Genomic DNA, 26,237 nt, shown 5'->3' with positions numbered 1-26,237 from the left:
CATCCAGCAGTGAGGTTGCAGATTACAACCAAATGAATCCCCCTCGGCTCATCACTCCCCTTCCGAGCATGTGGGAGAACATTACGGTGGCCAATGAGGATTCACGGTCCCTTGTTGTTCCTTGTGCTAAATAATCTAACAATAAGTATAATCCTCCATTCGTCACAACACAGAACGACATCCCTCTTCTTTCTTCATCTTCGTCTTCCAACCAGTACATTCGAGCCACCAAAGTCAAGCCACCACTTCAACATGAAAACGTGAAAGTCTCTGTTTGTCCGTTTGGCTACTATAGAAACATGGCAGACTCTATGGAAGAGGACATGCTTCCCAAGCAGATATAAAGGGCTCATTCGAAGTTAACAATTTTCAGTTTCAGGTGATAATACACGACTGAAAACATAATCATGAATATTATATTCCATTTCTGCCAAATAACCCCCCCACCCCCCCCACCCCCTGCACACTGCACATTTAATGCTTCGACTAAAACTTATAAAGGTGACTAACTCACAGTAGTTTCTGCTCCCTCTTTGGTGTAAGTATACACAGCAGGATCCTTCTGTAGATGAAATGACTCCAGCATCTCATCTGAGCCCCCCAGCAGTAACTGTTAGACACACATCAGACACTCAAGTTCAGATCAAGTATGATTATTACACTGTGAAGAAGTATTTTTTGATTTGTTTTGTGGTTACTTTGGACGAGAAAGTCTTCCTGTCAAAGTTCACAGAGCAGTAAAAGAGTAATATGGAGCATCATCTGTGTTTCATCTGTGTATGTTTTGCAGCAGCAGCACAGATTACAGTTTACCTGGTAAAATGAGTGGAAGTTCCTCTCCCCATCTTGCTGCTGGACCACCCTGGACTTGAACAGGACAGATTACAGTAGTAACCAAACACTCTTACACTGTTATACAATTATTGTGTGATGGCCAGTGCATCCCTGGAGTTCGTTTTTAAAGTTCAGTGTTGCTGTCCTACCTGCACGGTCAATTCTTACTTTAATTTTTCCACAAAATTGCTTTTCGACTACTAGAGATTGAATGTTAGCTTGTCTCAAACTTCACTTGGTTGCATCTGAAGGTAGAGCAAATGATCTACTGACTGAAAGAGAGGTGAGCAATCAGTTATGTCAGTTTTTGAGGCAACACGAGGCAAATAACTGAGGGTCAAGGCATGTTTTGTAGTCCAAACGAAACAGTGAACGTAACACTCTGAAGTCAATGGTCACTTTCAGGGGTTAAAATCTGATTTTTCCCTGGATGTTTGTTGAGCTCTCGTGAGAAATCACACATATAAAGATAACATCTTTGCACCAGCTGTTTTCACAACAGTGTTTAAAGTATATTGGTTTGTGTTTTTTCTTCAAGACTCTGACCAAAGTGATTACAAATTGTGTGACAGCACCACTTTAACCGCTGATACAGAAACCGGACAGAACAGACACAGGTAATTCTGAGCTCTGAAAATGAATCATGGCACCATCATTCACACCAGCTCTGAGTGCCAGACGGTTGTTTAACAGAGCGGATAAATTCAGCAGCATCAAGTACCCCCAGGTGAGCCATTCATTAACACGCCACAGCAGCCACAGCAGCCACAGCAGCAGCGCAGCTTCACAGACACATCTATTCATGGATGTTCCCTCACACCTCTTTGTCATCACCTCATGAAACATTCATGTGCAGGAGCAAAGATGTAATTTAAAAACTAAATGAGCAGAACTTTTCTGTACTTTCCTGCAGAGGTGGGCTCATTATGTCTCAAAAGACAGTATAACTCTGTTGTTTCTGTGTTAGGTCTCCTGTCTGCAGTCAAACCCCCTCCATCATCCCGCACACCCGTCCTCACCTTCTCCAGCAGGTAGTTGTTGATGTGTCCTCCGGTGGGATCGCCATTGAAGTTGAAGTTGATGTCCATGTACTTCCCGAATCGACTGGAGTTGTCGTTGCGATTTGTCTTGGCGTTCCCAAAGGCCTCCAGCACGCAGTTGGATTTGAGCAGCACATTCTTCACACTGATTCATGGCATCGCGGTGGCCAATGATGGAAGCGCGTGAGGAACAGCCATTAGGGGGGTGAAAATGAAGTTACAGGAAGAAAGTGAGATGATTCATGGTAACATTATATTCTTTGGATCCAATTATCTATTGGTGTTGGATCCTCTCATGATAAATAAAGGGCGCTGTAATGTCTCCAGGGTCACTCACCTCTCAACCTCCGCCCTCTGGCTTGGATTTGTGATGGCTGCAATGTACTGCATGATGTATTTACTAGCTTCTGTTTTTCCTGCCCCACTTTCTCCTGAAACACAAAACACACAGATATTTCACAACACTGGTGAAGAGCCTCATATCATAACAATCACCAAGTGTCTCTTTACTGTTTTTTATATTTCTAGCATGAAGAATATGACAGCCATATCTAGATCCACTTAACATATGACATATATTTTCTGTTTAAAATGCACAATGAATGGAGATGCAGAAACTACTGTACAGATAAGTAATAGTGTGTCAGCACAGGCATTGTTAGCATTATTAGTATTGGTCCCTTAACTGTATTCCTGGCAGGGTCCAACAGTATTTAGACCATGATGGAAACAAAAACCTCTTATGCTTAAGATTTTAGTGATAGATATAAAAGACAAATCAAAACCTTAAAGTTAGATTAGACAATTGGGTACCCACTGTACTGTAACGTTAGCAGTATTATGTGACTGTGCAAATAACCCCAGAGAACTGCCAGAAAAGGCACATAAATAACAAATGTCCTAAATGTCTGAACATGCAGACAGATACCTGTAGAAGAGCACCTGAGAGGTGTCACGTTCATGTCTCCACCACAGATTTATCACCTAAACTGGCAAACAGGGCTGCTGTCCTCTGAGCCACAGTCACACTGCTTTGGTTACAAGTAAAACATGTCGACAACTGAGCTAGCTAGCTAGCTAGCTTATTTAGTAAACTTACAAACACTGACGCTTCCTAAAATGTGACTCCGAGTAACTCTGGTGATCCTGACTTGTCCTTTAGCGCCTCCACTTGGCTAAAAAGCTTCACTTTAGATGAAGAACAGGCGGCCCGCTGAGCTAAAGCTAAAGCTAAAGCTAAAGCTAACTATGAGTTAGCCTAATGCTAACACAACATTAGCATGTGTGCAATGAGGTCATATTTTCGAACACTGTTGCTAGGAGACCAACTACCAAAAGGCGCAGTAACTGACATAGAAAAAACACGATTGATTGATTGATTGATTGGTTGATTGATTGGTCAACTACAGAAAAATAGGTTAATTGGCAACAGCTTTAACAAGTGATATTTTTCAATAATATAATAGGCCTAATGATAATAGGCTACACTTTATTCATACAGCGCTTGTCAAAACAAAGTTATTATTAAGATAGTTAAAATATAAAAAAGGAATAAAATACCTAACGAAAATGTAAGATAAATAATAATAGTAATAATTATAATAATTGTTGTTGGTTGCAGAACTAGACTGATGGAACCTGAACCAAGTCTGACAATGTAGAGAAAAGCCTCAGAAAAAATAGCCACAGTACAGAGGATGAACTCTTTTGTTCGAGGTTACAACATAGTTTTTCATCTGGCGCCACACACAGACCAAACCTCTGGACTAACAGAGGTTAAGATCTCAGTCACATTCATCGAGCAGATTTGTTTCCATGGATGTGATCGGCATTAATTCTAATCAAACAAAATGTCACCTGGGATCATTCCACAGACAAGAGAATTAAGAGTTTGTTTTTTGCAACCAGTGTATTGAACGCTGTCCAACAGCTTCAGGCCGTAAACAGCAGAGAGGTCACATGAGGTGAAGTCTAACCCAGAAAACACCATGATATAGGTGTCACACACCTTTTGAATATCCTGGAAATTTCCCTACACAGCTTTATCCTTGAATTTAACTCAAGAAGTCCCTCAGTGACAGCTATTTAGCATCCTGGAGCGGTCATGTGACCCAGTGTCAATTAGTGCTCCCATGACACCATTCTGAAAATGTGAAAATCTGTTTGATTAAAACTTGTGACGCAACTAGCTGATTTTAAAAAGCTTGTTTTTGTTATTAAATAGTCAGTTTCAAACAATTTGCCAATCCTAAATAAAAAACTTGATATGAAACAACTTCCAAAAGTAATGCTGTGACATTTGTTTAAGATTTCAGATCTTGGACAGAAGTTGTAGTATCTCAAAATAAGTTCGGAAATGTGTTCCTTGTGGTCCATTTAGTCTGTTTTATATCCCCCATAATTTTACTTAAAGGACAAAAGGTTCTTATGGGTTAACAGTGTGATGCACACAGACCTGATATGACGATGCAGGTATCTTTGGCACGCCTCTTCATGGCCTTGTAGGCGGCATCAGACACTGCATACAGGTGAGGAGGGTTTTCATACAGCTCCCGGCCCCGGTACGCATCAATGGTGTCTTTGCCGTAAATGTCCATCTCTCTGTAGGGGTTAACGGAGACGACTACTTCTCCAATGTAGGTGTAGATACGGCCCTTCTCAAACCTGTCCAAACAAAAGACAGTCATTCATACTGATGGCATACTTCTCAAACACGTACAAGTATAATTTATGTGTGTATACATTTAGATTTAGAGCGATTATATGCTGTGTACTACATCTACAGGATAGTATGTATGTAAGTATTTAACTGTATTTGATTTAGAGGGCAAAAAGCCGTTAAGCGCCATTGTCCCATGACATTGTCACACCACCCAGGAAAAAACCCTTGAGTTAAAAGTACCATTCATGTTATACGCAGATGACAGGAAGTGACACAAGTGTGTGTACACTGAAGGCAGGAAATGAAACTTGTGGTTTAAAGGGCTCCATAGCCTTGTGTAACCTCCTGTTGGTTTGTTGAGCTCGGAGGGGTCAAATTAACACACCACAGGGGTAAATGAAATTCTAGTTAGCATTTGTGTTGCATGTGTAGCTTTATACACATTCAGTGTTGTGGACAAGTTGGAGGTGAAACATCGTTTGGGTGAACATGTCACAATTCACTCTTTTCCTTTATATCATCGCCTCATGTTAATATTTTTCTTATCTGTAATAATGTCGGACTGCTTGGCAGTCAGCAGTTGCTCTGCGTGTACAGCTCTATTCATTTTTGTATTTCACTACTGATGAAATTATTGAAATACAAATGAGAAATTAACAGCAACAAAATTAGTAAAACAGCAGGAGACTGTCAACAGTGTAATCTAGCAACGCATTCTGCCAAGCAACAGCCATTCACATGAACGCCCATTGTTAAGACCGGGTGTAGTTAAGACCAGGCTTAAGTGTGGTTGGTGCAACCAACTTAAAGTCCATTTTAAGGACCAGGCTTAGTAAAGACCAGCTGGTGCAACGTCTCAGTAAACACTGATAGATAGAGAGATAGATCCCCCCCATGTTCACACTGATCAAAATTCACACCTTGAGAACTGCTTGTGTATTTTTAACCTTATGTGTGTCTTTGAGTCTTTCTGTCTTTATATTATTATTATTATTATTATTACTATAGATAGGGGTGTACAGGAGGTAATAATATAATTACAATAATATGATAATAAATAAAAAATATAACTGGATCAATGATATAGAATAAAAGCAAATCATAAACATATAAGTAATTACGTATTAAAGATCCAGGAGAAACTAAATACATTAACTCACTTTAATTAAGTGACTTTTCCAGTTCTCACTATTATTATTATTATTACTGCACCATAAAACATTATATTTTTTGCTCCGTCACAATAGTGAAAGTTACTTTGAAGATTGAACATGAAACACACCAGCATGTCATTTGGGATATAAAAGCTGGTTCAGGTTCAGTAAAAGGCCGGCCTGTGTGGGCAGGAGGTTCCTGCCGCTGTATTGAGAAACAGCTATAGACGATTACAGTTGCATCAGCCACTGAGAGGCTTGTTTATATATATTTATTTCAATAGTTAAAATCAGCCTTGAAAGCAGGAATATTGCTCCGGCACTGGTGCAACACATTCTAGGATTTCTCTGAGTAAGAGTTGGGCCTGGTGCCAAAAAATAGAGAAGTAGGACCAGCCTGCTTCCTGGTAATGCACTGCACTGCACAGCTACATCACATACAAGACAGAGGGATCTCAAGTAGACACGTATCTGCACAAATTTTAGTGCCATTATGCTTCACCACCAGACAAGTCTGATCAGGCTCTGTGATGAAACTCTGCATTCATCATTTGCCAACCAACAAAGAAGCCAAACCAGTGCAACTTTGTGAAAAATGTTGATTTAGAGCCATCTGATGTGCACACGTCTACTGAGAAAGTGTGGGTCGTTTTCTCTAGATCTTATATGATGTTGTTTGACATTTCGGTGCCTCTGCTGGTCCTCAGATGACTGCTGGGAAAAAACGGTGTAATTTTCACAGTTTGAACTGACGACATGATGTACCTGCGAAAGACACTGAGGAAGTGAGAATGGACAAGAAAAAAAACGCCTCTGTCTGGACGAGGGCAAGTGTCAAATCTGAAAGCGTTGAGCCAAGAAAGAGCAGAAAGATCACAAGACAAAACCCAAAACTTAACTTGTCGTGTGCTTCATTTGCTTCACATGTGTGTCGTGCGGTGATGACCACAAGTGTATATCTGAACATGAGGGTGAGCGGGAACAGTGAGGGAGAAGTGACTAATGCTTGTCTCTCTCTTTTTCACTTCATCTGTCCTTTTTATGTCCACTTTTGGTTCTATTGTGACAAATGTGACAATGTTTTGTAAATTTGTGAATGACAGAGACCTTAAACCTAAATCTGGTTTATTTTACACTCATTTTAACGTATTTCGTAGCTGCCTAAGCAGAGTTGGAGAAGCATGGAGTTTTCTGTCATATATTGGGCGCGTACGAAGCGTTACCCTTTGCACCTCTTCCACCCAGCTGCTTCCCCTCCCTTCCTCCTCTCTAACAGTATCTCAGGCCTTACCTCAGCTTCAGATTCTCCATGAACTGCTCCATCGTCACCTCATCCAGGAGCACAAAGTCTGACTTCCCAAACTCCAGGCCCTCCAGCTCCGCCATCCCGGCCTGTTTTCACCAAACACACTAAAAATAAAGAGCCGGGCAAGACGCAGAGGAACAGAAAGCAGCTCAAGGAAGAAGAAAGAGAAGTATGGTCGACTTCTGGGGCCCGGTAGTGTAGAGAGTGTGCTGTGTGGGCGTGGCGAGCTCTTTGGTGGATTCTAGGGTGTGCTTTGTCAAGTCACAGAGAGCTGTGGTCTGCAAGCTACAGCACGTCATCCTGTCACTCAGCCTATGCCCTCATGCATATCTATATAAATAACAGGAGGCTATCTTTAAAAGCTCATACCACTTCTGCATCCTCCTCCGTCTCTCTCTTCCTGCCACTCTAAATTTCAAACCACTCACTAAACTGAGTGCGGTTCACACTATGAGGCTTTGTGTTCTTGCTTTTCAGCGTTAAATTCTACGTGGAGTTTATCTCTCTTTTCTTCCCAGAGACAGGAACCCACATCTGACGTACAGCCAGACGAGTGGAGTTAACTTTGCAAATTTGGGGGTAGAAAATAGCCTTTATCTGGTGGGAAGGAGCGTGGCATTTCACTTTTTTCACTTAGCGTTGGCAGTACAACGTGTCCCTCAGGGTTTTTCTCCAAACTAGAGGTTTCCGCCTCACAGCAGAGCCAAGCTGCAACTTGAGAAAGCCAGTTTTTAAACACTGGAGCCAAAAGGCTGAGTAGGACTGTTAGTCATGTATAAGATAAATGTAAGCGTGCGTGGGAGTGTGTGATTAAGTTCAGAGAGTGTAAGGGAATGCTGACTAAAGCAGAGACACTTGATCTTTAAATCCCTTTTCACCACCACCTGATGTTTTTCTTGAAATCGGTAACCTTTTCACAGTTCTAGTGAATACCTTTGTCCCCACAGAGGAACACTGTTCCAAGTGACGAACGCCTGAGCCACAGCTAGTACCAGAAAGAAGTTAAACTACGCTATCTTGACGTCACACTGAGGGGTCGCTGGTGTCGAAGCTTTGCGTGTTCGCTTTCCGCAACATTCCGTTGCCATAGCAACCACTACTGGTAAAGTTCCGTAGCAGCTGCGTGTTTCACTGTGTCACTTGTAATTTCGCTAACTAGGCCCAATTTTAGTCACTGAAATATTTGGGAAAAACATAAATAAAAAGTCTGTCCTTGTTTTTTTTTTAATGTTTCTTTTGTGGTCTTCAGGGTTTTTTTCTCCTTTGATTTTCAGAATGTATAATTTAACAGTTTAGTTAATTAATCACATTTTAAAGCTAATTAACTTAAAATTTGCTGAATCGATATTGTTATTAATATTATTAGTAATGGTGGGTTTACTGCCTTTTGTGGTTCATTTTTTAGTTCTACTTCTCACAAAGTTTGTTGTATTGTAGCTGTAAGAAAATCCTGATTTCCCAGAGCGATAACTACAACTTGGACGTAACCTGACACAAACAGGTTTTGCAGTACATAAATGCAGTCTGAATGATGTGACATGAACTCTACGTCACTCTCATTTACCTTTTTTTTTTTTAAATTATTAGTATTTTTATATTTATTTACTTTAACTGTTTTCACTGTTTTGCAATTGCTTCCAGCTAAAGCCTTGGAGGAAGAGAAACCAAAACAATGACAAACAAAGACCAAATTTCCCCATGTGTCCTGTGCTGTAGATTGTCTAATGCATGCCAAAAAGTACCCAACATGTGCCTGATCTTCATCATATTTGCCTAATCTTTCACAGTTGACCTATTGCAGAACAGAAAACTCACACATCCTAAAAGCTTTATTTATTCTTTAACCATCAAGCTAATTCTGTCTCATGGATGAACTCGTGCAAATTGATTCACGGTTTCCACCTCGAATTTGAGTCTCTCTCAGCTTTTTGTGAAGGTCATGATGTACTAACATGCTGAGTTTGACCTTTTGTCTCCAACATGTTTCAGCAGTGTGTGTTTCTCCTTCCAATCATCGGCTCGGTACATGACTCAGATGTTTTTTTCCGTGACGGCGAAAATCAGCGCCTGTATTGTCTGTTTAATGAATAGTGTCTGTGATGAGTATGAGCAGCTACTTTGTATGAAACACAAGAATGCAACCTTCACTAATGCTGGACGATACCATACTTCTTATTTAGGTCACACCTCTGACTTAAAATTTAAAGGGCTGGTACTTCTAGTGGCGTGTAGCCATGCAGATAGTTTTGATTTTATTTCTGTCTGAGATAAGTGCCTCTTATGGTAGATAACAATGGCTGTGAACTGTTTCCGTTGCACCACTTTCCACTAAAGAAATAGCCCATACGTACCTGTCGACAGCCTAAACCAAAAGGGACATTTGCAACAAAATGTTTCACTTTAGCAAAGAAAGCAAACCAAAAAGAGCCCATCTAGCATCGAGAGAGATACCACAAAAGATGAGCTTCTGCTGGACAAAACAATCCCAAACATATGGCTTTCATGCACAGGCACAAGTACAAACACAAAAAGCTGGTAAGTCGACCTTTAGTTGGAATAGTTCTGTCAAGTTTCCATTTCGAAGGCAAAGAATGAACATTGATGATCAACTTTGCATGGACAAGAAGTCCTACTGCACTTGCATGTCAGCGGGTCCATCTCCATGACAACTGAGCAAACTCAATCTGATGATTAGGACCTTGTTTGCTCCAGAAAAAGCTGGTAATTGGACTTTGAGTTGGGATTATTTTGTCAGTCTACAATTTCTAATCCAGATTCATCTTTGATTTGTGTTTTTTTTGTCATTTGGGCAAACGAGGTAAATGTTAATCCTCAAAATTGGCCGTGCTCTTTACGTTTCCTGGTTTTGGCTGAAAGAAAAGTGAATGAAAAAAGTCCAAAGAAGTTATTGTCAGACTTCTCAGTAACTTTTATATCTTATCTTTGGTTTCTCAGCAAGACAAAAACAAACAGGAGGAAACCACAGCACTAAGCTCAGTGATGGAGTGAAAAAGGAAAGGCGAGGCACAGTCATCAGTGCAGCCCTGTTTCAGTGGTCTCTCAAATGAATACCTGATACAAACATTGATTGGATGATGAGTAAAGGGACTTTACCATCAGACTGAAACATTTCAATTTGTCAGAAATACAAAACACCGACCTACTGTGGAGCACCTGTTTCTTGGCTGCCTCTTCTTTTTTTCTATCTGAAGTTTACTGTATAGTTCACATTGGCAGCAGCGTCCAGTCAAACCTTCTTACCTTCCTGCAACCGTATCTTCCTGTTAGATCTTCATCGAAATTAGTACTTCCTCTCTCAGCCTGACGTCAGTTGACTCTTTCACTTCCTGCTCAGGCTTCCTCACACACGTTTCTGACTCCATCTGCTGTAGATGATGCATTCAGGTGTTGCAGGGACAGAAACACACACTGATATTAGACAAGGAGACACAATGTAATTGTGGTACAAACACATAGAGATGAAAGAGGCACAGATCTCATTGTCACACTTTGTTAAGGTTGGCGATTTTGATGGCCAGTCATGTAATTATTCAAAAGAAAGGAAAAGAGTCAGTGCCGCAGACTGTATATGATCCGTACTGTTATCATCATTACTTTTTATTCTAATATTACGTCACCTGACTGACAGTATAATAGTGAATAATAATAGTGGACAAAACTATCAGTGTCTGGACAACAGACTTGTGTTTTGTGTCCTTTATTGTCTGCACATGGATGAAGTGACAAAACTGACCACTTCTGCTTTCATATAGTATCCAACCAGACAAAGGAATTCAGAAAATACAAACTTTAATTTAACTTTAGCTCCCACTGATGGTCAGTAGAGGGCGATAAAAGCCACAGATGAATTAACAAATAAAATAAATGAATTTACTATGTAGGATGAAACTTTGCAGAAAACAGTTGAGCTTAATTAGTGTTTTATTGTTTTAGTGTCTCTTTATTCACATTCAATGACTTTAAAACAAATAACTTTCAAAAAAGTGGCCACTGGGTGTATCTCAGTGAAAGCATTTATATCATTATCATTAAGCAGTCATAATATACACACACATACATTTCTCGTTTAAATCTCCCCATTGTGGCACTAATAAAGGAATATTTTATATACAAGATTCACTAAAGTCACTAGAAATAAGCCAAAACCTCAGACTGTATAAAGGATATGTACAGGCTATGACCAAAACCTTCAAGGCAGCTAAGAGAGATAAGATGTTAATCTGACCCAGTTAAAGGTTTAATCCATCACTTGGCTGATTGGAAGTTTCCCTTTAATTAATAGACATGTTAATGCTGAGGCTGTGAGGTAGATCCCTGCTAGATCACAGTAAGAATGTCCAGAGGAGTCATAATTTAAATTTCACTGGTATTAAATGGAGAATGAAAACAAACTACAGCTCATTAATCCACAATGTCAGTAAAAAGGTCCCAAGATTCATATTTAAAAAATGATGTTCCTCCTCAGAGATCCTGTCCTGTGGTTTACATGTGGTGCTGCATCGCCCTCACATGGATTTGAACCAGTGAGACATTTTGATGTAGAATAAAGAAATTACGCACAAATTTCAAACTTCAGGCCTGATTTAAGTGATTTCAGGTATTAAATCATGGACATCTGATGGGATTACATCTGGGTCTCCACAAATAGAGATTTTAAAGTGTTTTGATCTCAAAAACTCACCAGGTAGAGCTGTTTTAGAGGCAGGTAACTGCACGTGACAAGAAAAAGCTGCATCTATCACCCAATCAGGACGAGAACTTTACTGCAGTGTTTTTTGATTTATAAACATTTCAGTTTTTGGACTTAAATTGAAGTTAATCTGTTCTCTTCCAGTTGGCTGAAGTCTGAATCCTGATTCATGAATACGTGATGTTCACCACAATCTAATGTGATACCAGCTGTAGTATGAATTTATTTCTTTTTAAAGAATTAAAACACAGGAAACTCATTACTGTGTTTCAACCAGACAAAGTTACAACCACAGCAAATGTGTTCAGGATGTTTATTTCAGAGTTTCTGCTCAATATTTCTTACATGACTCCAACATCAAAATAAATCCTAAATATTATTTTTCCTCTCCACTATTACAGACTTGGGACTTTTCTGCAGACCTATGACATTTGCACACGAGGCAAAACTGAATCATCTGAAGATTAAACATCCAAACATGCCCTTCGTTTCCCCGCAGCAGGTGAACTGGTTCGCCAACTCTCAGACGACATCTGTAGATAAAGACGGCGCATTAATAATAAATTCCTTATTGTAAAAAAATGAAGAGCTTTCAGACAAAAGTTGGAGGACAAACCGTGTCTTCATCTGCATCAAAGTTGTCATGTGCGTGAAACCAGGAAGTTTGCAGCGTATCCACATGGTTACTAGTAAACTCTTTTCACTGAGGCGGACTGGAAGCTGTGCAGCCAGGGGAAGAATAAAAACCCCGTATTCATTTGTATTCAACACTTTTTGTACATTTATGTTAATACAAGGGAACTGAGCTGGACTTTATACAAAGAAGGTAATGTACAGATTCTGACCGAGTACAGCAGCATTTAAGCAAATAAAATGACAACAAACTATATTTTAATATAAGAATGTGGTAAATCAGTTGTATGTTGCATTAAACTGGATCCTGATAATACAGGTGGGATCAATGTTTGTTACATTTGCAGGTAAAACAGCTCAGATAAACATACCACATGACCTCCACGTCCAGGCTTCTGCACTCGACAGCAGCTCCGACAGCACTGCTGCTGAATTCTCCACTCCTGCAAAGCAAAACGAGAAGAGATTCAGTCAATAAGCTAACAGACTGGATAGATAGAAATGCTTTATTGATCCCTGGGGGGAAATTCTGGTGTTTTAGTATAGAAAAAGTGACCTCCACCATGAATACAAACAATAAGCAAAATAAAAATGTACAAGATGTTGTGTGTTGCAGGTAAATAAATACAAAGTGTAATATACACTATAAACAGTACCAAGTGTACCAAATGTGCAAACTGGAGGAGCACACCAAGCATTTGGTGAGGACAGTTTGTCGGAGGTTTACCTATAACCCTGCTGTGAGGGGCCACAGCAGGGCCTCAAACAGCCCCACGTCTCTCTAGCAGACACAACAGGAAAGGACAGAGCCACCGCAGGCTGAGCCTCGCTGGAAAGGTCTGCACACGTCAGCTTTAATGCTCTACAAGATGGTGTTGTATACAAGAGCTGGGAATCCGAAGTACGTTTTGATTATCACACTTCAGCTCTAATTATCTGACACAAATCCTAATCTCAGTGTATTGAGATGACCTGAAAATGCCTCACTTAGAGGCAGTCAAAATAAGATACATTTTCTTTACATTTACTGTTAGCTGGTGGGTAGCTAGCAAAGCAGCATCCATCCCCGTGTTCACTAAACCACCCTGCAAGTTAACTAATCACATCTGAAGGATTTATTTCACTGACTTTAAATACAAGAAACTACTTTGTTCACGAGCACTGTTTACAGGCAGGAGAGTGGACCAGGGCGATGCAGAGGTACGAAACAACACAGCTTTAACTCCTCATGTTCTCTGTACATCACAAAAACTGACCTGGAGTCATCGCTGAGCACCAGATGTCAGTCAGGAGGCCTGAGCATCCTGGTTTCATCTGCACAGGGGCTGTAGAAAATAAAACACATTTAAAAACTTTACATTAAGTACTGGACATTCTTACAAAACGTATCCAAAATGCTTAATGTGTCATGAAGGGACGAGTTTTCAAAGTGCATGTAAAGCTGTGCAATCTTTTGCCAACTTTGAGTGAAACAACACAATGTAGTTGTCAGTATAAAGCAGTTAGTGGGTTGTTTTCTCCTAAAGAGATCTGTGCAATACTGTAGAGAGGCTAACAATGAAGCTAATTTATCAAATTAAAAACACTGGGAATGGCTTGACACACAAACTAAGTGCTATGTCAACCAATCTTTATTCATACAGCCCCAGTTCATGAATGTTGTCTCATGACTCTCTCCATAATGAGCAGGTCTGAAGCTGCTCTCTTAAAGTAGGGGATATCAAAACAGACTCAAGAATTCAAAGTGAAGGATTTAAGAACTCCCACATGAGCGAGCATCAGGCATGTGTATTTTAATATTATAAAATATAACCCATTTTGCACTGATGGATGGAAATACTGATTACATTTATCATGGCTGCTCTACTATACGACACTGACCAGGAGAAAATACCACGTTAGTAACTGACAAATTAACAGACAGAAAATACAGATAGTGATAAAATGAGAAAAGACTGTCCTCTGAATATTTGGATTTTTTTGAGCAGCCAAGATTGCAGCTGGAAAGAATAATATATTTTATAGGAGTGAAAACCTGCAGCTCAGCCCTTCATGACACATGGTTATGGCTCCAGGAGAGGGAAAATAATAGGCTCCTTTTTTTTTTTCAATAATTGATTAACTTTAGCCATTAAGTGGATCATTTTAGCACTAGATTCTCCAGTTTGTCGGAGGTTTACCTATAACCCTGCTGTGAGGAGCCACAGCAGGGCCTCAAACAGCCCCACGTCTCTCTAGCAGACACAACAGGAAAGGACAGAGCCACCGCAGGCTGAGCCTCGCTGGAAAGGTCTGCACAAATAACTACTTTAACAGTGAAAGATCCCACTGAAGCTACTAACACACGTGTCTGAACTTTTAAAAGCCACATCCAGCACATACACATGGCCGTGTTGGCACATCGCTGTCTATATAGAGCAGCATTTTAAAAAGCAGTGTTACCTTCCCATGTTGATGATCGACGTTGCATTCACGTCTTCTGTCTGTAAATAAAACAAATATAAACAATAGCTGTTAAAAACTCAAGACACACGTTTTGTGATACAACTAGCAGACGAACAGTTGATTTCAACATTTCCTAAACAAAACCGCCATGTTATCATCAGTTATCACTTCAATTAACAGCTTAAAAAGTCTGCAACTTAATACATTTAGAAATTTAAGGTGGATGGAAGTGGATTAAATAAACTCACCTCTGTTTCTCCCGCAGTCCATAGTTGAAATGAACTTCCTAGCTGCTTCCGGATGTGACGTAGATCATTTCTTCTTCTTCTTCTTCTTGTCCTTCTTTGGTGTCTTACCGCCGCTGGAGGCCTGAGCCATGCACGGGGTCGCCCTGCAGGGGGCAGTCAGGTACCAAAAATGGCGGACGGATATTTGAGCTGAAGTGATCTTGTCTTTAAAAACATTAAAAATGTGACTTTTTTTGGGTGAAAGTCCCTTTTATATTTAAATGGATCGCTGCACTGGGAATAAATAAAGATGAAATAATAATAACTAAAGGTCTAGCACTTTAGTTAAGTTAGTAAACTTTAGTTAAACCTTGAAGAAATTAGGTGGATTGATGAATAGCCTACATACAGGAATACATGACGATGAATGGTGAAAGTGAGTCTAATACAGTAAGTACATCCCCCCAAAAACAAAACAAAACATTGTATTATTATTCATTAAAATGTATTCTATTCTATTCTAAAAGGAGTTTGTAAAATAATTGGCTGAATCACTTCCTCGTGCTGGAAATGTCAGAGGGATCATCACCTTTAGACATGAGGTCCAAAATGAGAGAGGCCTACAGAACGGAAAAGTCCTTACATTACGATCACAGCATTTAAAAATGATCTCCATTTCCCCTTGTACACTGATGACATGAAAGTTTGGAACATTGCAGCTTGGTACTACAGTCAAGATAAGTTATAAGACAGGAGAGAGCTGTTGTGTTTAGGACAGATTTTTGTTTTTGCAACATTTTAGGGTTAGGAAGGACAAATTGGTTATGAAGGACTGTAAGATAAAAACATCCACAAGTGATTTAGAACCTGCCTTTCAGCCACCACAGACCATCTCTATGTAGGAGGGCTTTGATAAGCCAGTAGACAGCCGTTGCTGGTGGGTGTTGGCAGCTCCATGAGGAGGACGCTCGTGGTGGATGACTCAGACTGCATTGCCGTACAACAATACAGACCATAGAGGAGCAGACTTCTCAGCGGCCTGCGCCATCAGCAGACGTCCAGGATGAATTTCAGCTTTGTTTGCCTGCAGTGATGCTGACCACTTGCTCAGCTGACGTGGTTTGCATACTGATGAAGGCCCAAAAACTGACAATCTGAATCTGTGTTTAGACAAAAACACAGGCTGTGGTAGCTGCTGCTCGTTTAATGCACGACTGGGAGAAAGTTTGTGTATCTTGTAAAAACAAAAGTGGAGCCAAGCAAAGTCTTCAGCATCACTGCTCTGTTTAATCTATAAATAAGAAAAGGTTGCCTATCTTTCACCCACTGTCCCCAAAGACTCCACCAAACAACATACTGTAGATTTACCATAATTTGATCTCCTATTTCAACCATGTCCTGAAAGAGTCTGTCTGGCTGCATTAATACGTCTGTACAATACCAACAACACAAACACTGCAGTTCAGGCAAAGCTTGAAATAGTTTACCAGATTTGAATGATCAGATAATCACATCTCAGCCTCTGGGCAGGTTCTTAAAATAGCTCAATGGCTAAAATGCTTTTCCAAAAGTTAGTTTAACTGTCAAATCATAATAAGGCAGGTCTGTAGCTGCGGCTGACGGCAGTGAGCTCATGTCCTCTGTAATATGAGGGGAGGGTTTAGAGTAGATTTAAAAAGAAATCTTGAGACCAATGAAATTAGAGCGACACTAATTGATTTCTCATATTGGCAAACTGTTAAATGTCAAAAGGCTGATGTGAAAAACCCGCTGACAGCTGTCACCTGACACTTTATTCTTGGCTGAGATGAGAGTCGGCACCTCCAAGTCTGAGGCCGTGGTCCTCTGCCAGAAAATGACGGATATCCCTCTCTGGGCTGGGAGTTCAAATATTTCTTGTTCACAAATGAGGGGAGAATAAAGTGTGAGATGGATCAGTGCGCTGCACCGGACCGTTGTGGTGAAGAAGGAGCTGAGCCAGGAGGTGAAGCTCTTGATCTACCAGTCAATCTACGTTCCATCCCTCACCTATAGTCATGACCTCTGGGCAATGACTGAAAACAGGAGGTGGTGGATAGAAGTTGCCGAAAAATGTTGTGTCGAGGCTCAGCCTTGGAGACAGGGTGCCAACGCTCCTTCACATCCAATGGAGCCAGTTGAGGAGGTTCAGGCATGTGGGTGCCGCCCCTTGGACGTCTTTGGGCACGTCCAACTGGATGGAGACCCCGGGGAAGACCCAGAACCCACTGGCTCTGATAAACCCACCGTACACGGACCGTAGACAAATAAAGTTAAAACAAACTTGCTGGTGAATATACCGGAGTGTTTAGAAGATAAAGAGTCAGATATTTTTCTCACGAGTTGGTGAAACAGTAAAAAGTGAAAGCGAGTGAATATGTTGGACCTAAATTCAGCAATGCTAATGTTGCTCCATGTTCCTCGATGTGTAAACAGGCTACTGTTTGGTAGGAAGTCACTAATCAATTATTACTGTTTTCAATAAGAATTTAAAAGGTAGAGCAGCATTACTTTATTATTTTATTGTAGACCTGGAAAATAGTTGTTAAGCCTTTCCTGTACTTTTAACCACATATGGTGGCCTTCAGAGAGACGACTCAAATGTCTTTGTCTCTACTTCCTATGGTGAGTAATGATGACACATCTCCATCTCCCTGAAGATGACTATTATTTACAGTTGAAAGCCCCAGAAAATGCTAATAAGTGGATATAATATTAAGATTATTTGGTTGAACTAAAATGTCATGATTTAACATGACATGATAACATGATTTAAACGTCTTTAAATTTCTTAAATAAAGGGTTTTCTAAAATCCTGACTGTCCCTGCAGTAACCACAGCCATCAATAACAACAGGAGGGTTTGCTAAAGGGCGACAGACACCTTGACCAGGAAAGTTAGACTGCTGAATCAACCTTGAGTCTGAGGATTGGCCCAATCATAGAAACCACTCCGTTACCAAACAAGTGCTGTAATCCACCTGAAGGCCTCTTGGCAGGCAGACAGCGCAGTGAACGCCGCTCCAAATGTCGTCACAGCTCTCTGATTTGTTTAAAAGTGACACTCTGAGGATCACCTCCAGCTGAGAGAGTCATACGTAACAACTCCATCCTGTAAGAGCATTTTCTAAGAATCACTTTGAGGCCGCGTAATGCACCTTTACTCTGTTGAGTTTATATCCTCGCTTTGTTCAAATGCTGCACAATATACATACAGAGGGGAGACACTGTTTAAGACTACAGGTTTACATCAGAGTTATATAAGCGGCATTAGACTTCACTGCGTCGGCATGTGAATAATGCCTTTGTGTGCGTGTGCTGTGTCCTCCTGTCAGCTGACCACCGTCACACAGCTCCAGGAGATGCCAGCTTGACTGAGAGACTGCCGTAGTTAATAGTTAATACTATTTAGTCTGTAAAATGTTAGAAAATAGTGAACATCAGAGCCAACAGATCACACACCCACACACATCAGAGGGTGTGTCTTCTTCTAATATCGTGTACACAATTACTCCAGCTTGAAATCTGATCAAATCTGATAATGTGAGTAAAAAGTGTGATATTTGCTTCCTAAAATTTGTTGCCGTTGACGTATGAAGTAGCATAAAATGAAAATAATCGAGTAAAGTACATGTTCGTCAAAATTGGACCTACTTTGCGCCAGTGGAACTCAAATCTTTTGAATCATCCGGTATGAAAAGTGGGACTCTACGGATGCCTTGTCTACTCCATTCTGCAAGCTCTGTCTCTACTTTGACTCTACTGACTCTAATGTTAAGTGGCAGGGCCCCGTCTGGTTGAGTCTGTGTGTTGGGGCACTTTCACGTGGACCCACAGTTCAGTCTGATCAGGATTCTTCGTCAGCGACAGAAACACAGCGGACAGCCGAGGTGCAGCTGAGGCTCCAGCTGGTTCCCCTGTACAGTAGCTCGCGGCCACTCTTATGAAACCACGCAGCGCTGAGAGGCTCTACGCTCCCAGTTTGAGGATAATTGAGGTTTGATTCAGACTTTGGGGGTTTAATGAGCACATAATCCTTTTCACCTGATCCCTGTTCACCGAAATGAGGTGAAATACTTCATTCCACAGGGTCGAGAAAAAGGCCCCAACGTCATTGTGATCCTCCTTTCTGTTTTCAACATTTCAATGCTGGACTGGAACTCAGTGCATTTAGTCAAGTACTGTCATCTTTATTAAGTCTGAGTGCATCAATGCCACGTTAACCACTTAAAAGTCATCCCTGACTTTCTTCTTACACAGACTGGACATCAAGATTCATCAGTGCCTTTAAAACTGCAATTTCAGCTCCATCTGCTGATGAAGATCAGGTGCTGTGATAGAAAGCTCCAGCGCAGCTACTAAATGGACCTTGCGGTGAGATTGTTTTCTCAAATTAGGATGCCGTTTATGGCTGTTTCACCAACTGAGAAACCTTTGGTAGAAAAATGCCACCATAGAAACATGACAAAATAAAAAATATCCAGATTAAAGCTTTTATAATCAATATTTTTGTATTAGCATGTTGCTGCAAGTTTCCTGTTCGCATACACCGAATATACACTTTAGAGTAATAACAGAGGAGCATTTACCATTTAAATTCACAGTGATTTTTGAAAACATGAGTCTTGACTTCAATTAGAGGCCGACAATCAGCTCCAGCAGACTCGTCTGTAAAAGGGATCTTAAATATTCGCTGAAAACAAGACACATTTTTGTTGAGCAGCAGCAACGAGGCCTCCGCTGTTGAAGTTTTGGTATCACCACTGCTAAAATCTAAAATAAAGATCAGTGCTTTTGTATTGGCTCCACAACATTAGCTTATAAATATAGATCCACCTGGTTAAACATCTGATTTCTTTCAGCCTGAAACTACATGAACAAAGCACGTATGGACTGTTGGTCACTTGAACAGAGAGCAGCTGGTTCATTTGCGTGTGCAGTTGTAATTCAGGAGATGGATCATACACTAAGAAGTTTTCCAGTACATGATTTTCCCGCCGTGCAGACTTAGTCAGCCTCTTAGCGCCGCACAGCACTCGAGGCAGGATGTTCTCTCTCTGTGACTCTGAGTCAGCCTCAGCCTTTCCTCTCCCACCCCTCCTCCTCCTCTTCTTCCTCCTCCTCCTGTGTGCCACCAAATCACCCCATCCACGCCATCCTCCACCACCTAACCGGCTTTTCCCGTCTCTTTTTCTCTCAATTGCACCGTCATAGAAGGCTTAAATCCAGGTTATTTACGGAGGCCAGATCCTCCTGAAGTGTCCCGGCTTCATGACTCCGCAGATACTCTCCACTCGCCACTCTCACCTCCCAGCGTCATATCTGCTAATTAGTTCTGGGAAATCCTCGTCATGAGTGAACAGCATGCAACCGGTGTCCTTTTGTTTTGAGTCAGGGCGCCTGAATAACTCTCGCACTGTGGTAACGTGTCCTGCACATGAGTCCTCGAGTCCTGAGCAGCATTACTCTGCAGGACACCTTCTGCATGCTGTGTTTGGATTTCACAACCCACAGTGTCGGGGAAAATGGTTACTCATGAGTGTTTACAGTACATGTGGATCAAAATGTTTTGTTCCCGAGCCAACAAGCCAGAAACATGGTGCACACAAAATGTATTTCACAAACTAGAACACCAGCATTAGAGATAAGAGTGGTTTTATGATCAGCGACAGAAGTTATAGTGCAGCCTGTTCAAACATCTGTCGCAATGGTTCAACAGATTTCTTCCCCTAAATGAGAGGTGGTGATTGTTTTGTTGTCACATTTTATTGAGGTTCCGGTTCGTCCTGTGAAATACAGCCCATAAAAATACCAGGGACACGTCAAGTGTTCACAACATTGACAAAGTGTGTTGTCATGCTTGTTTTTTTTCCATTTGTCATTGGGACAAATAAGATTTATGGGTTTTTGCTCTGTCACATGTCACCTTTTCTCTACTTTCGAACTCAGGCTGAAGTAGCTTCAGGTCACAGCGGTTCTTTTATCCGCATGCAGTTGACACACTTAATCTGATCCATCACATGTTCTCACATTCAGGCTCAGCTGATGGAAAAATACTCAGATTCGCTCTAGAAAAAGAGCTTTTTAAATGTATTATGTATAATGTCTATTTTGTCTGTTTAAGCTGTTCAGGGAGCAGTGACGTCGTTAGGCCGGGGCGTCCGAGGCTACAGCCACGGATGTTTTATTAATAGCCCGTAACCTCAAAAATAGGTTACTTTTTAGTGCATGGAGCTATTATTGAATAGGAATTTATTGTTCTTTATACTGCATGAAAGGACTGGATGTAAACAGCCAGATAGCAGCCGCCTGGTGTAAATAGTCACTTAGAAAATGTAAATGCTCTTTCAGTCTGATTTTGCGGGGAATCAGACTCGGTGACTGGCATGTAGAGTAACAAAATAGAAACGTCAGTCATCCTGTTGATGGTCTTGTTTGCTTCTGTAGGTCATGTTGAGGCCTCAGCAACAAACTGAGACTGTTTCATTACCAGGTAAAAACTCCTTAAAGCTGCTTTAAGTAGTACAAGTGAATTCAGGAACTTTACTTGGGAGAATGAGGTATTTTAGATGAGTTTTACCTAAATAAAGGATCTGAGGACTTCCACCACTCATAGTTCTCCAAACTGCCACCATGCAGGTGACCTCCTCTTTAACATTCCTCGATTGGCTTTTGATTACATGCCCTAATCAGAGCGGCCCGGCAGATACTGTAGAGAGAAACACAGGAGCAGATCTGAAGCCTGATTCAATCGCTGCAGTGATGATCACTCTATCAGACAGGCTGTAATTGTGAAGTAGATGTGAGGAGGCAGACGGAGGCGGGGGGCAGCTTGACAGCAGGCCAGGTTAGAGGGAGGAGGTCCAGGACAGAACATGCTGATCTGCCGCTGCCGCTCATAATTGGTCTTTTGTTTCCCAGTCTACCTGTGGGTGTTGTTCAAAGCCAAGCCACGGTGTCACTGCGTCTCCTGCCGGGAGTCAAGCTATTAGGGTTTAATGGTGCCCATGCAGGAACACTTTTTTTTTTAATCTACACAGGGGCTCCACTGGGAAAATCAATTATCAGTGGCTAATGGAAACTGGATATTTTTTCCTCTGATGGATTTAATCCTTTTTAGGGGCAGATATGGGGAGGGTGGATATTTTCACCAACTCCCCAGAGTACTCCACATGTCTGAATGCATCAATGACTTTATCAGATTATCTTAATTTTTTCCTTCTCTGCCTAAAAAATGTCCTGAGTACTCACTTTATGGAGGCTTGATGCATCCTGTGTCATGTCCTTCCTGTAGATGAGCTGCTGAGGACACAGCGAGAAATATTAACATGTCCTCTTTAAAAAAAGGAGAAGAATTGGCAACACAGCTACAGCTTGTGTGTTTTACAGTGGCTCCCATTTTTTAATCCACTCCCACTTTTAATTTGGGTGCTAACTGATTTTCCTTGATTGGTTGGTTAGTATTTTTGGTTTATATCCATTCATTTGACTTTGACTTCCTCCCACAGTCCAAAGACATGCAGGTTAATTGGTGACTCTAAATTGCCCCTAGGTGTGAGAGTGAGTGGTTCTCTGTCTCTATGTGTTGGCCCTGTGATTGATTGGCGACCAGTCCAGGGTGTAACCTGTCAACTGGGATTGGCTCCAGCTCCCCGTGACCCTGATGGATTAGATAGACAACAGATGGATGGATGTATTCATCAGTCAACTAAATTAAAAGAAAGAGAAAGGAAAAAAAAAAGGAAAAAAAGAAATAAAAAAGTAAATACAGTACATAAACCCACACATGCATAACCTCTACTGACCTACAGCAAACATAATATATCTTTACCCATAATGCACACTGATGATATCATTCTGACTGAAAAGGAGTAGGATGAGGCCAAAGCTTATGACTCCTATCCATGTCAGCATAACACTTTACCTCATTTAGACCAGATCATAACCAACACATGTCCTTACTGTAATCTACCACCTGTTATTGTCACGATGAGGCATCAAACAAATGTTAATTATACCCATCGCTCACACTTCTTTTAAACAGTCTTCTTAATCTCTGAATTGTACAGGACAGTCTGTTGTTGGGTATCGTGTAAGTCAACAGGTGAGTCACCTCAGTCCTCTAACAGACCGCTGAGCAGCGACTGACGGCGCCCTCATCACCCTGTGTGAGTAAATCCCGTTAGCCTGTCAGCTGAAGTTATTCTCGACTTCTGAACAAAGGGGAGAAGCAGTGGGAGACCAAGGCCAGGTGAGCGGCCTGTAACCAGGGCAACATGCTTGTCAGGAGCTCCCTCCCACTGATACCTGCCTTTGTGTGCAGCCCAACACCCACCAACAACAGCTCACTTATCATAAATGCACATTTTCTATTAACACAAATGGATTTTTAGCCACCAACCTCTAAACCTCAAAATAACTACCTGAATTATCTAAAAATAGTTTATAGTTATGCAGTGTATTAGTGTGGCTCCATCTGTTTCTTTAAAAGCCCATTTAAGCCATAGAGTCCAATCAATGATGTAGACCGTTATCTTCTGTTCAACTGTTAACTAAAACTTTCTTCTTAAGTGCAAAATAAAAATTGGCGAGAAAATATTGAAAACATAATACACACGCTGCATGCTTTACATTTTAACCAATCAGAGGCCAGGGCTGACCAGGCATTATTGGTCCTAAATGATTTACAACTATGCTTCTATTGTATTAATGGCTCTGGAATAATGTTTCAAATATGATCTGATCTAATCTAATAAAATAACGGTTGCACTCAAACTGAGAACATTGCATTTTAGCTCACTGGCAGAAAATAGCCATCAGTCATCATAAGGTTTATTTAATATATGGTTTGAAGTGTTTGACCTCATGCCACGTTATATTTCAAACTGCTCTGTAGGAACACAAGTGGAATTTTCCACAGCAGACTAATCAGCTGACAGCAGGCGATCGATGCGACCATCGAAGCCCGGCTCTGGTCCCGTGGCAGGTTTCCGCATCAGCAGGCTCCCTGATTACAGATCTCATTGAGAAAAGAGGGGCAAGTCTGCAGTGATCTGTCTCTAAGTCTGTTATCTGCAGCCCAAATCCCACAGGATCTTCAACTCGTCCCCGCTGAACTGTATTTAGCTGTGCTGTACCTTCATCACCCAACACCCCCCCCTCCTCCTCCTCCCCTGGTTGGTGCTTCACTTGCTCAGTGGGAACAACACGCAACACTAATTACTGTCGGTTCTGGTGCTTTTCAACTGTTGGCTTGAAGGTTTTTTTTAAAGTTATTTATTTATAAATTTATTTATTTATTTATTGTGTCTTTGCCCCCCTACCAGCAGGCTCTGACCAAACACTTACCTCTCTCTTGTTAGCATGCGCTGCTGCTTTTTGATCTGCTAATTTAAGCTTATTCTGCTGTTTGAGTCTTTTTCATTTGCTCCAGATCATCTGCAAGCATCAGCTAAATAGTTTAAATGCAAAACATGCTCTGTACTTTCTTTGCAAACTTTCATGACCCAGGAACCTAGTTTTTCTGTCTCTACACCAACACTAAAACTCTTGATTATCACTATTGATTTAATTAATCTGATGATTATTTTTTGCCGCTCTAATGCTATATTCACGTTACAAGCAACAAAGCAGCAAAGGGGCCAAGCATGGCCAGCTACACTGACACCAAGTCACCATTAAAGTGTTGCTCAAGCACTCGTCAACGTGGTTATATCATCTTGGGCTTGTGTACCCTATTAACTAACAATTATCTTTAATGGCTAGTAAACATGATTTAGTAACAATGCACAGAAGCTAACATTAATGTTGTCATCAGCTACCATAGCTAAATACTACCTTACCACAAGTAGCCAAAATCATCTCACTGGATCCTACATACCACATGAAGAATCCCTGAATCCATGTCTATGTTCACCGGTGCCATTCGGCTGTGGCTCAGGGGTAGAGCAGGCTGTCAGTGTACGAATGGTGTGTGTGAATGTAGTGTTAAAGCCCTTTGAGGTGCTATACAGCTACAGTATACAACTACAAATTCTCAATAACTTAATGTGTAAAAGCAGTGGACTGTGTCTTTAACTAACTGATCAATTATTATATCAAAATGTTGTTTATTCATTTTCAGTCAAGCACTAATTAAAGACTTGACTATTTCAGCACTAAAACACACAACTGACCCATAAAAATGTTGACAGCTTCTCACAGAAATAAAAAGAGAGTGATCTGTGTGACCTTCTGCCACGTTACAGGCAAACAACAGTGGAAAGCACAGATTAAATAACAAAAACAGGGTGTTGTCTCTGAGTGAACTTTGTTCAGCCCGTCAGACAAGGAGGAGTAACAAATGCACATAACACCAGATGTGTGAAGCCATCCTGGGCGGCGAGCTGCTATAATTAGCCAGACACACTTGAGTCCGGGCCAAGGAAAGAGCATAACTGCAGGAGGCGAGGTCCAAATCATCCACAGTGCTGCTGGGAACCGCTTGGCTCACTTTTGATGTCTCTGCAGGAAACTCTCGTGACATAAAAATACAAGCTGGGCCCCGTGGGACCGTCACCCATTGTTAAAAACACACATAGGCCTTGAAGTGTCAACATAAGACAGACCAGTGTTAGAAGATAACCTGCAGGGTGGCTCTTTTTCCTGCATTAAGCATTTCTGTACAGAAAAGGCTTAAAATTCTGCACCAGCAGTACAGACTGTGTCAGTCCGCTCGGTACAGTTAGTACAAATCTGTGCTTTAATCTCTTAAAGTTTGGTGCGTCTGGGTCTTTTTTTTTTCTTTTTTCCTGCTTTCAGCTTGTTTGTGTCCCTGCTCCTCCAGCTGTTGTTGAGATCTGGTGATGGACGAGCTAATGGCAGCTAGGGACCGCAGAGACAAACAGCTGGTATGAATGTGTGAGAACGAGTCTGTGTTGCCTTTTTAAAGAAGGCGATGCATAAGTTGTTTATATTATTAGAGGCTGAGATGGTAAATGATTAGTGAGACGGTAAATAGACGGTACTTGTACGGCACCTTTTAGTCTTTTTGACCGTTAAAAGCACGTCTACACTACATTGATTGATTCAAACAGGAGGAGGTTATTCTATCACACACACTCACACACCAACCCAACGGCCTCTGATAAACTGGAGGAGCTGGGGATCAAACCACCGATCTTCTGATTAATGATCTTGTGAGCCACAGCCATCCCAGACAAAACTAGT

General features: G+C 41.2%; 1 protein-coding gene, 1 long non-coding RNA gene and 2 other non-coding genes across 4 annotated transcripts in view; all 4 read right to left on the bottom strand.

Annotated features, from left to right (window-relative positions):
- myo1g (myosin IG) overlaps window positions 1-7,145 on the bottom strand; it is a 45,488-nt gene extending 38,343 nt beyond the window's left edge. The window contains exons 1-6 of the mRNA XM_070846744.1: window positions 6,982-7,145; window positions 4,330-4,538; window positions 2,212-2,305; window positions 1,854-2,019; window positions 814-867; window positions 515-610 (exon numbers count right to left, since the gene is read on the bottom strand). Of these exons, the coding sequence (XP_070702845.1) occupies window positions 515-610; window positions 814-867; window positions 1,854-2,019; window positions 2,212-2,305; window positions 4,330-4,538; window positions 6,982-7,076 (714 nt within the window). The 5' untranslated portion in view covers window positions 7,077-7,145. The remainder of the gene's footprint in view (window positions 1-514; window positions 611-813; window positions 868-1,853; window positions 2,020-2,211; window positions 2,306-4,329; window positions 4,539-6,981) is intronic.
- A 4,861-nt stretch (window positions 7,146-12,006) lies between these two features.
- LOC139216022 (uncharacterized) lies at window positions 12,007-15,093 on the bottom strand. Its single transcript, XR_011585534.1, has 6 exons — window positions 15,034-15,093; window positions 14,783-14,823; window positions 13,597-13,665; window positions 12,712-12,783; window positions 12,324-12,427; window positions 12,007-12,240 (listed from the first exon to the last, which is right to left on the bottom strand). It is a non-coding gene; the product is annotated as an uncharacterized lncRNA (long non-coding RNA).
- LOC139216089 (small nucleolar RNA SNORA9) lies at window positions 13,051-13,185 on the bottom strand. Its single transcript, XR_011585550.1, has one exon. It is a non-coding gene; the product is annotated as a small nucleolar RNA SNORA9 (small nucleolar RNA).
- On the bottom strand, window positions 14,504-14,638 carry LOC139216090 (small nucleolar RNA SNORA9). Its single transcript, XR_011585551.1, has one exon. It is a non-coding gene; the product is annotated as a small nucleolar RNA SNORA9 (small nucleolar RNA).
- Window positions 15,094-26,237: the final 11,144 nt, after the last annotated feature.

Source organism: Pempheris klunzingeri, chromosome 16 (genome assembly GCF_042242105.1).
Source record: "Pempheris klunzingeri isolate RE-2024b chromosome 16, fPemKlu1.hap1, whole genome shotgun sequence".
NCBI lineage: Eukaryota > Metazoa > Chordata > Actinopteri > Acropomatiformes > Pempheridae > Pempheris > Pempheris klunzingeri.
This window is presented reverse-complemented; position numbering and strand designations above follow the sequence as displayed.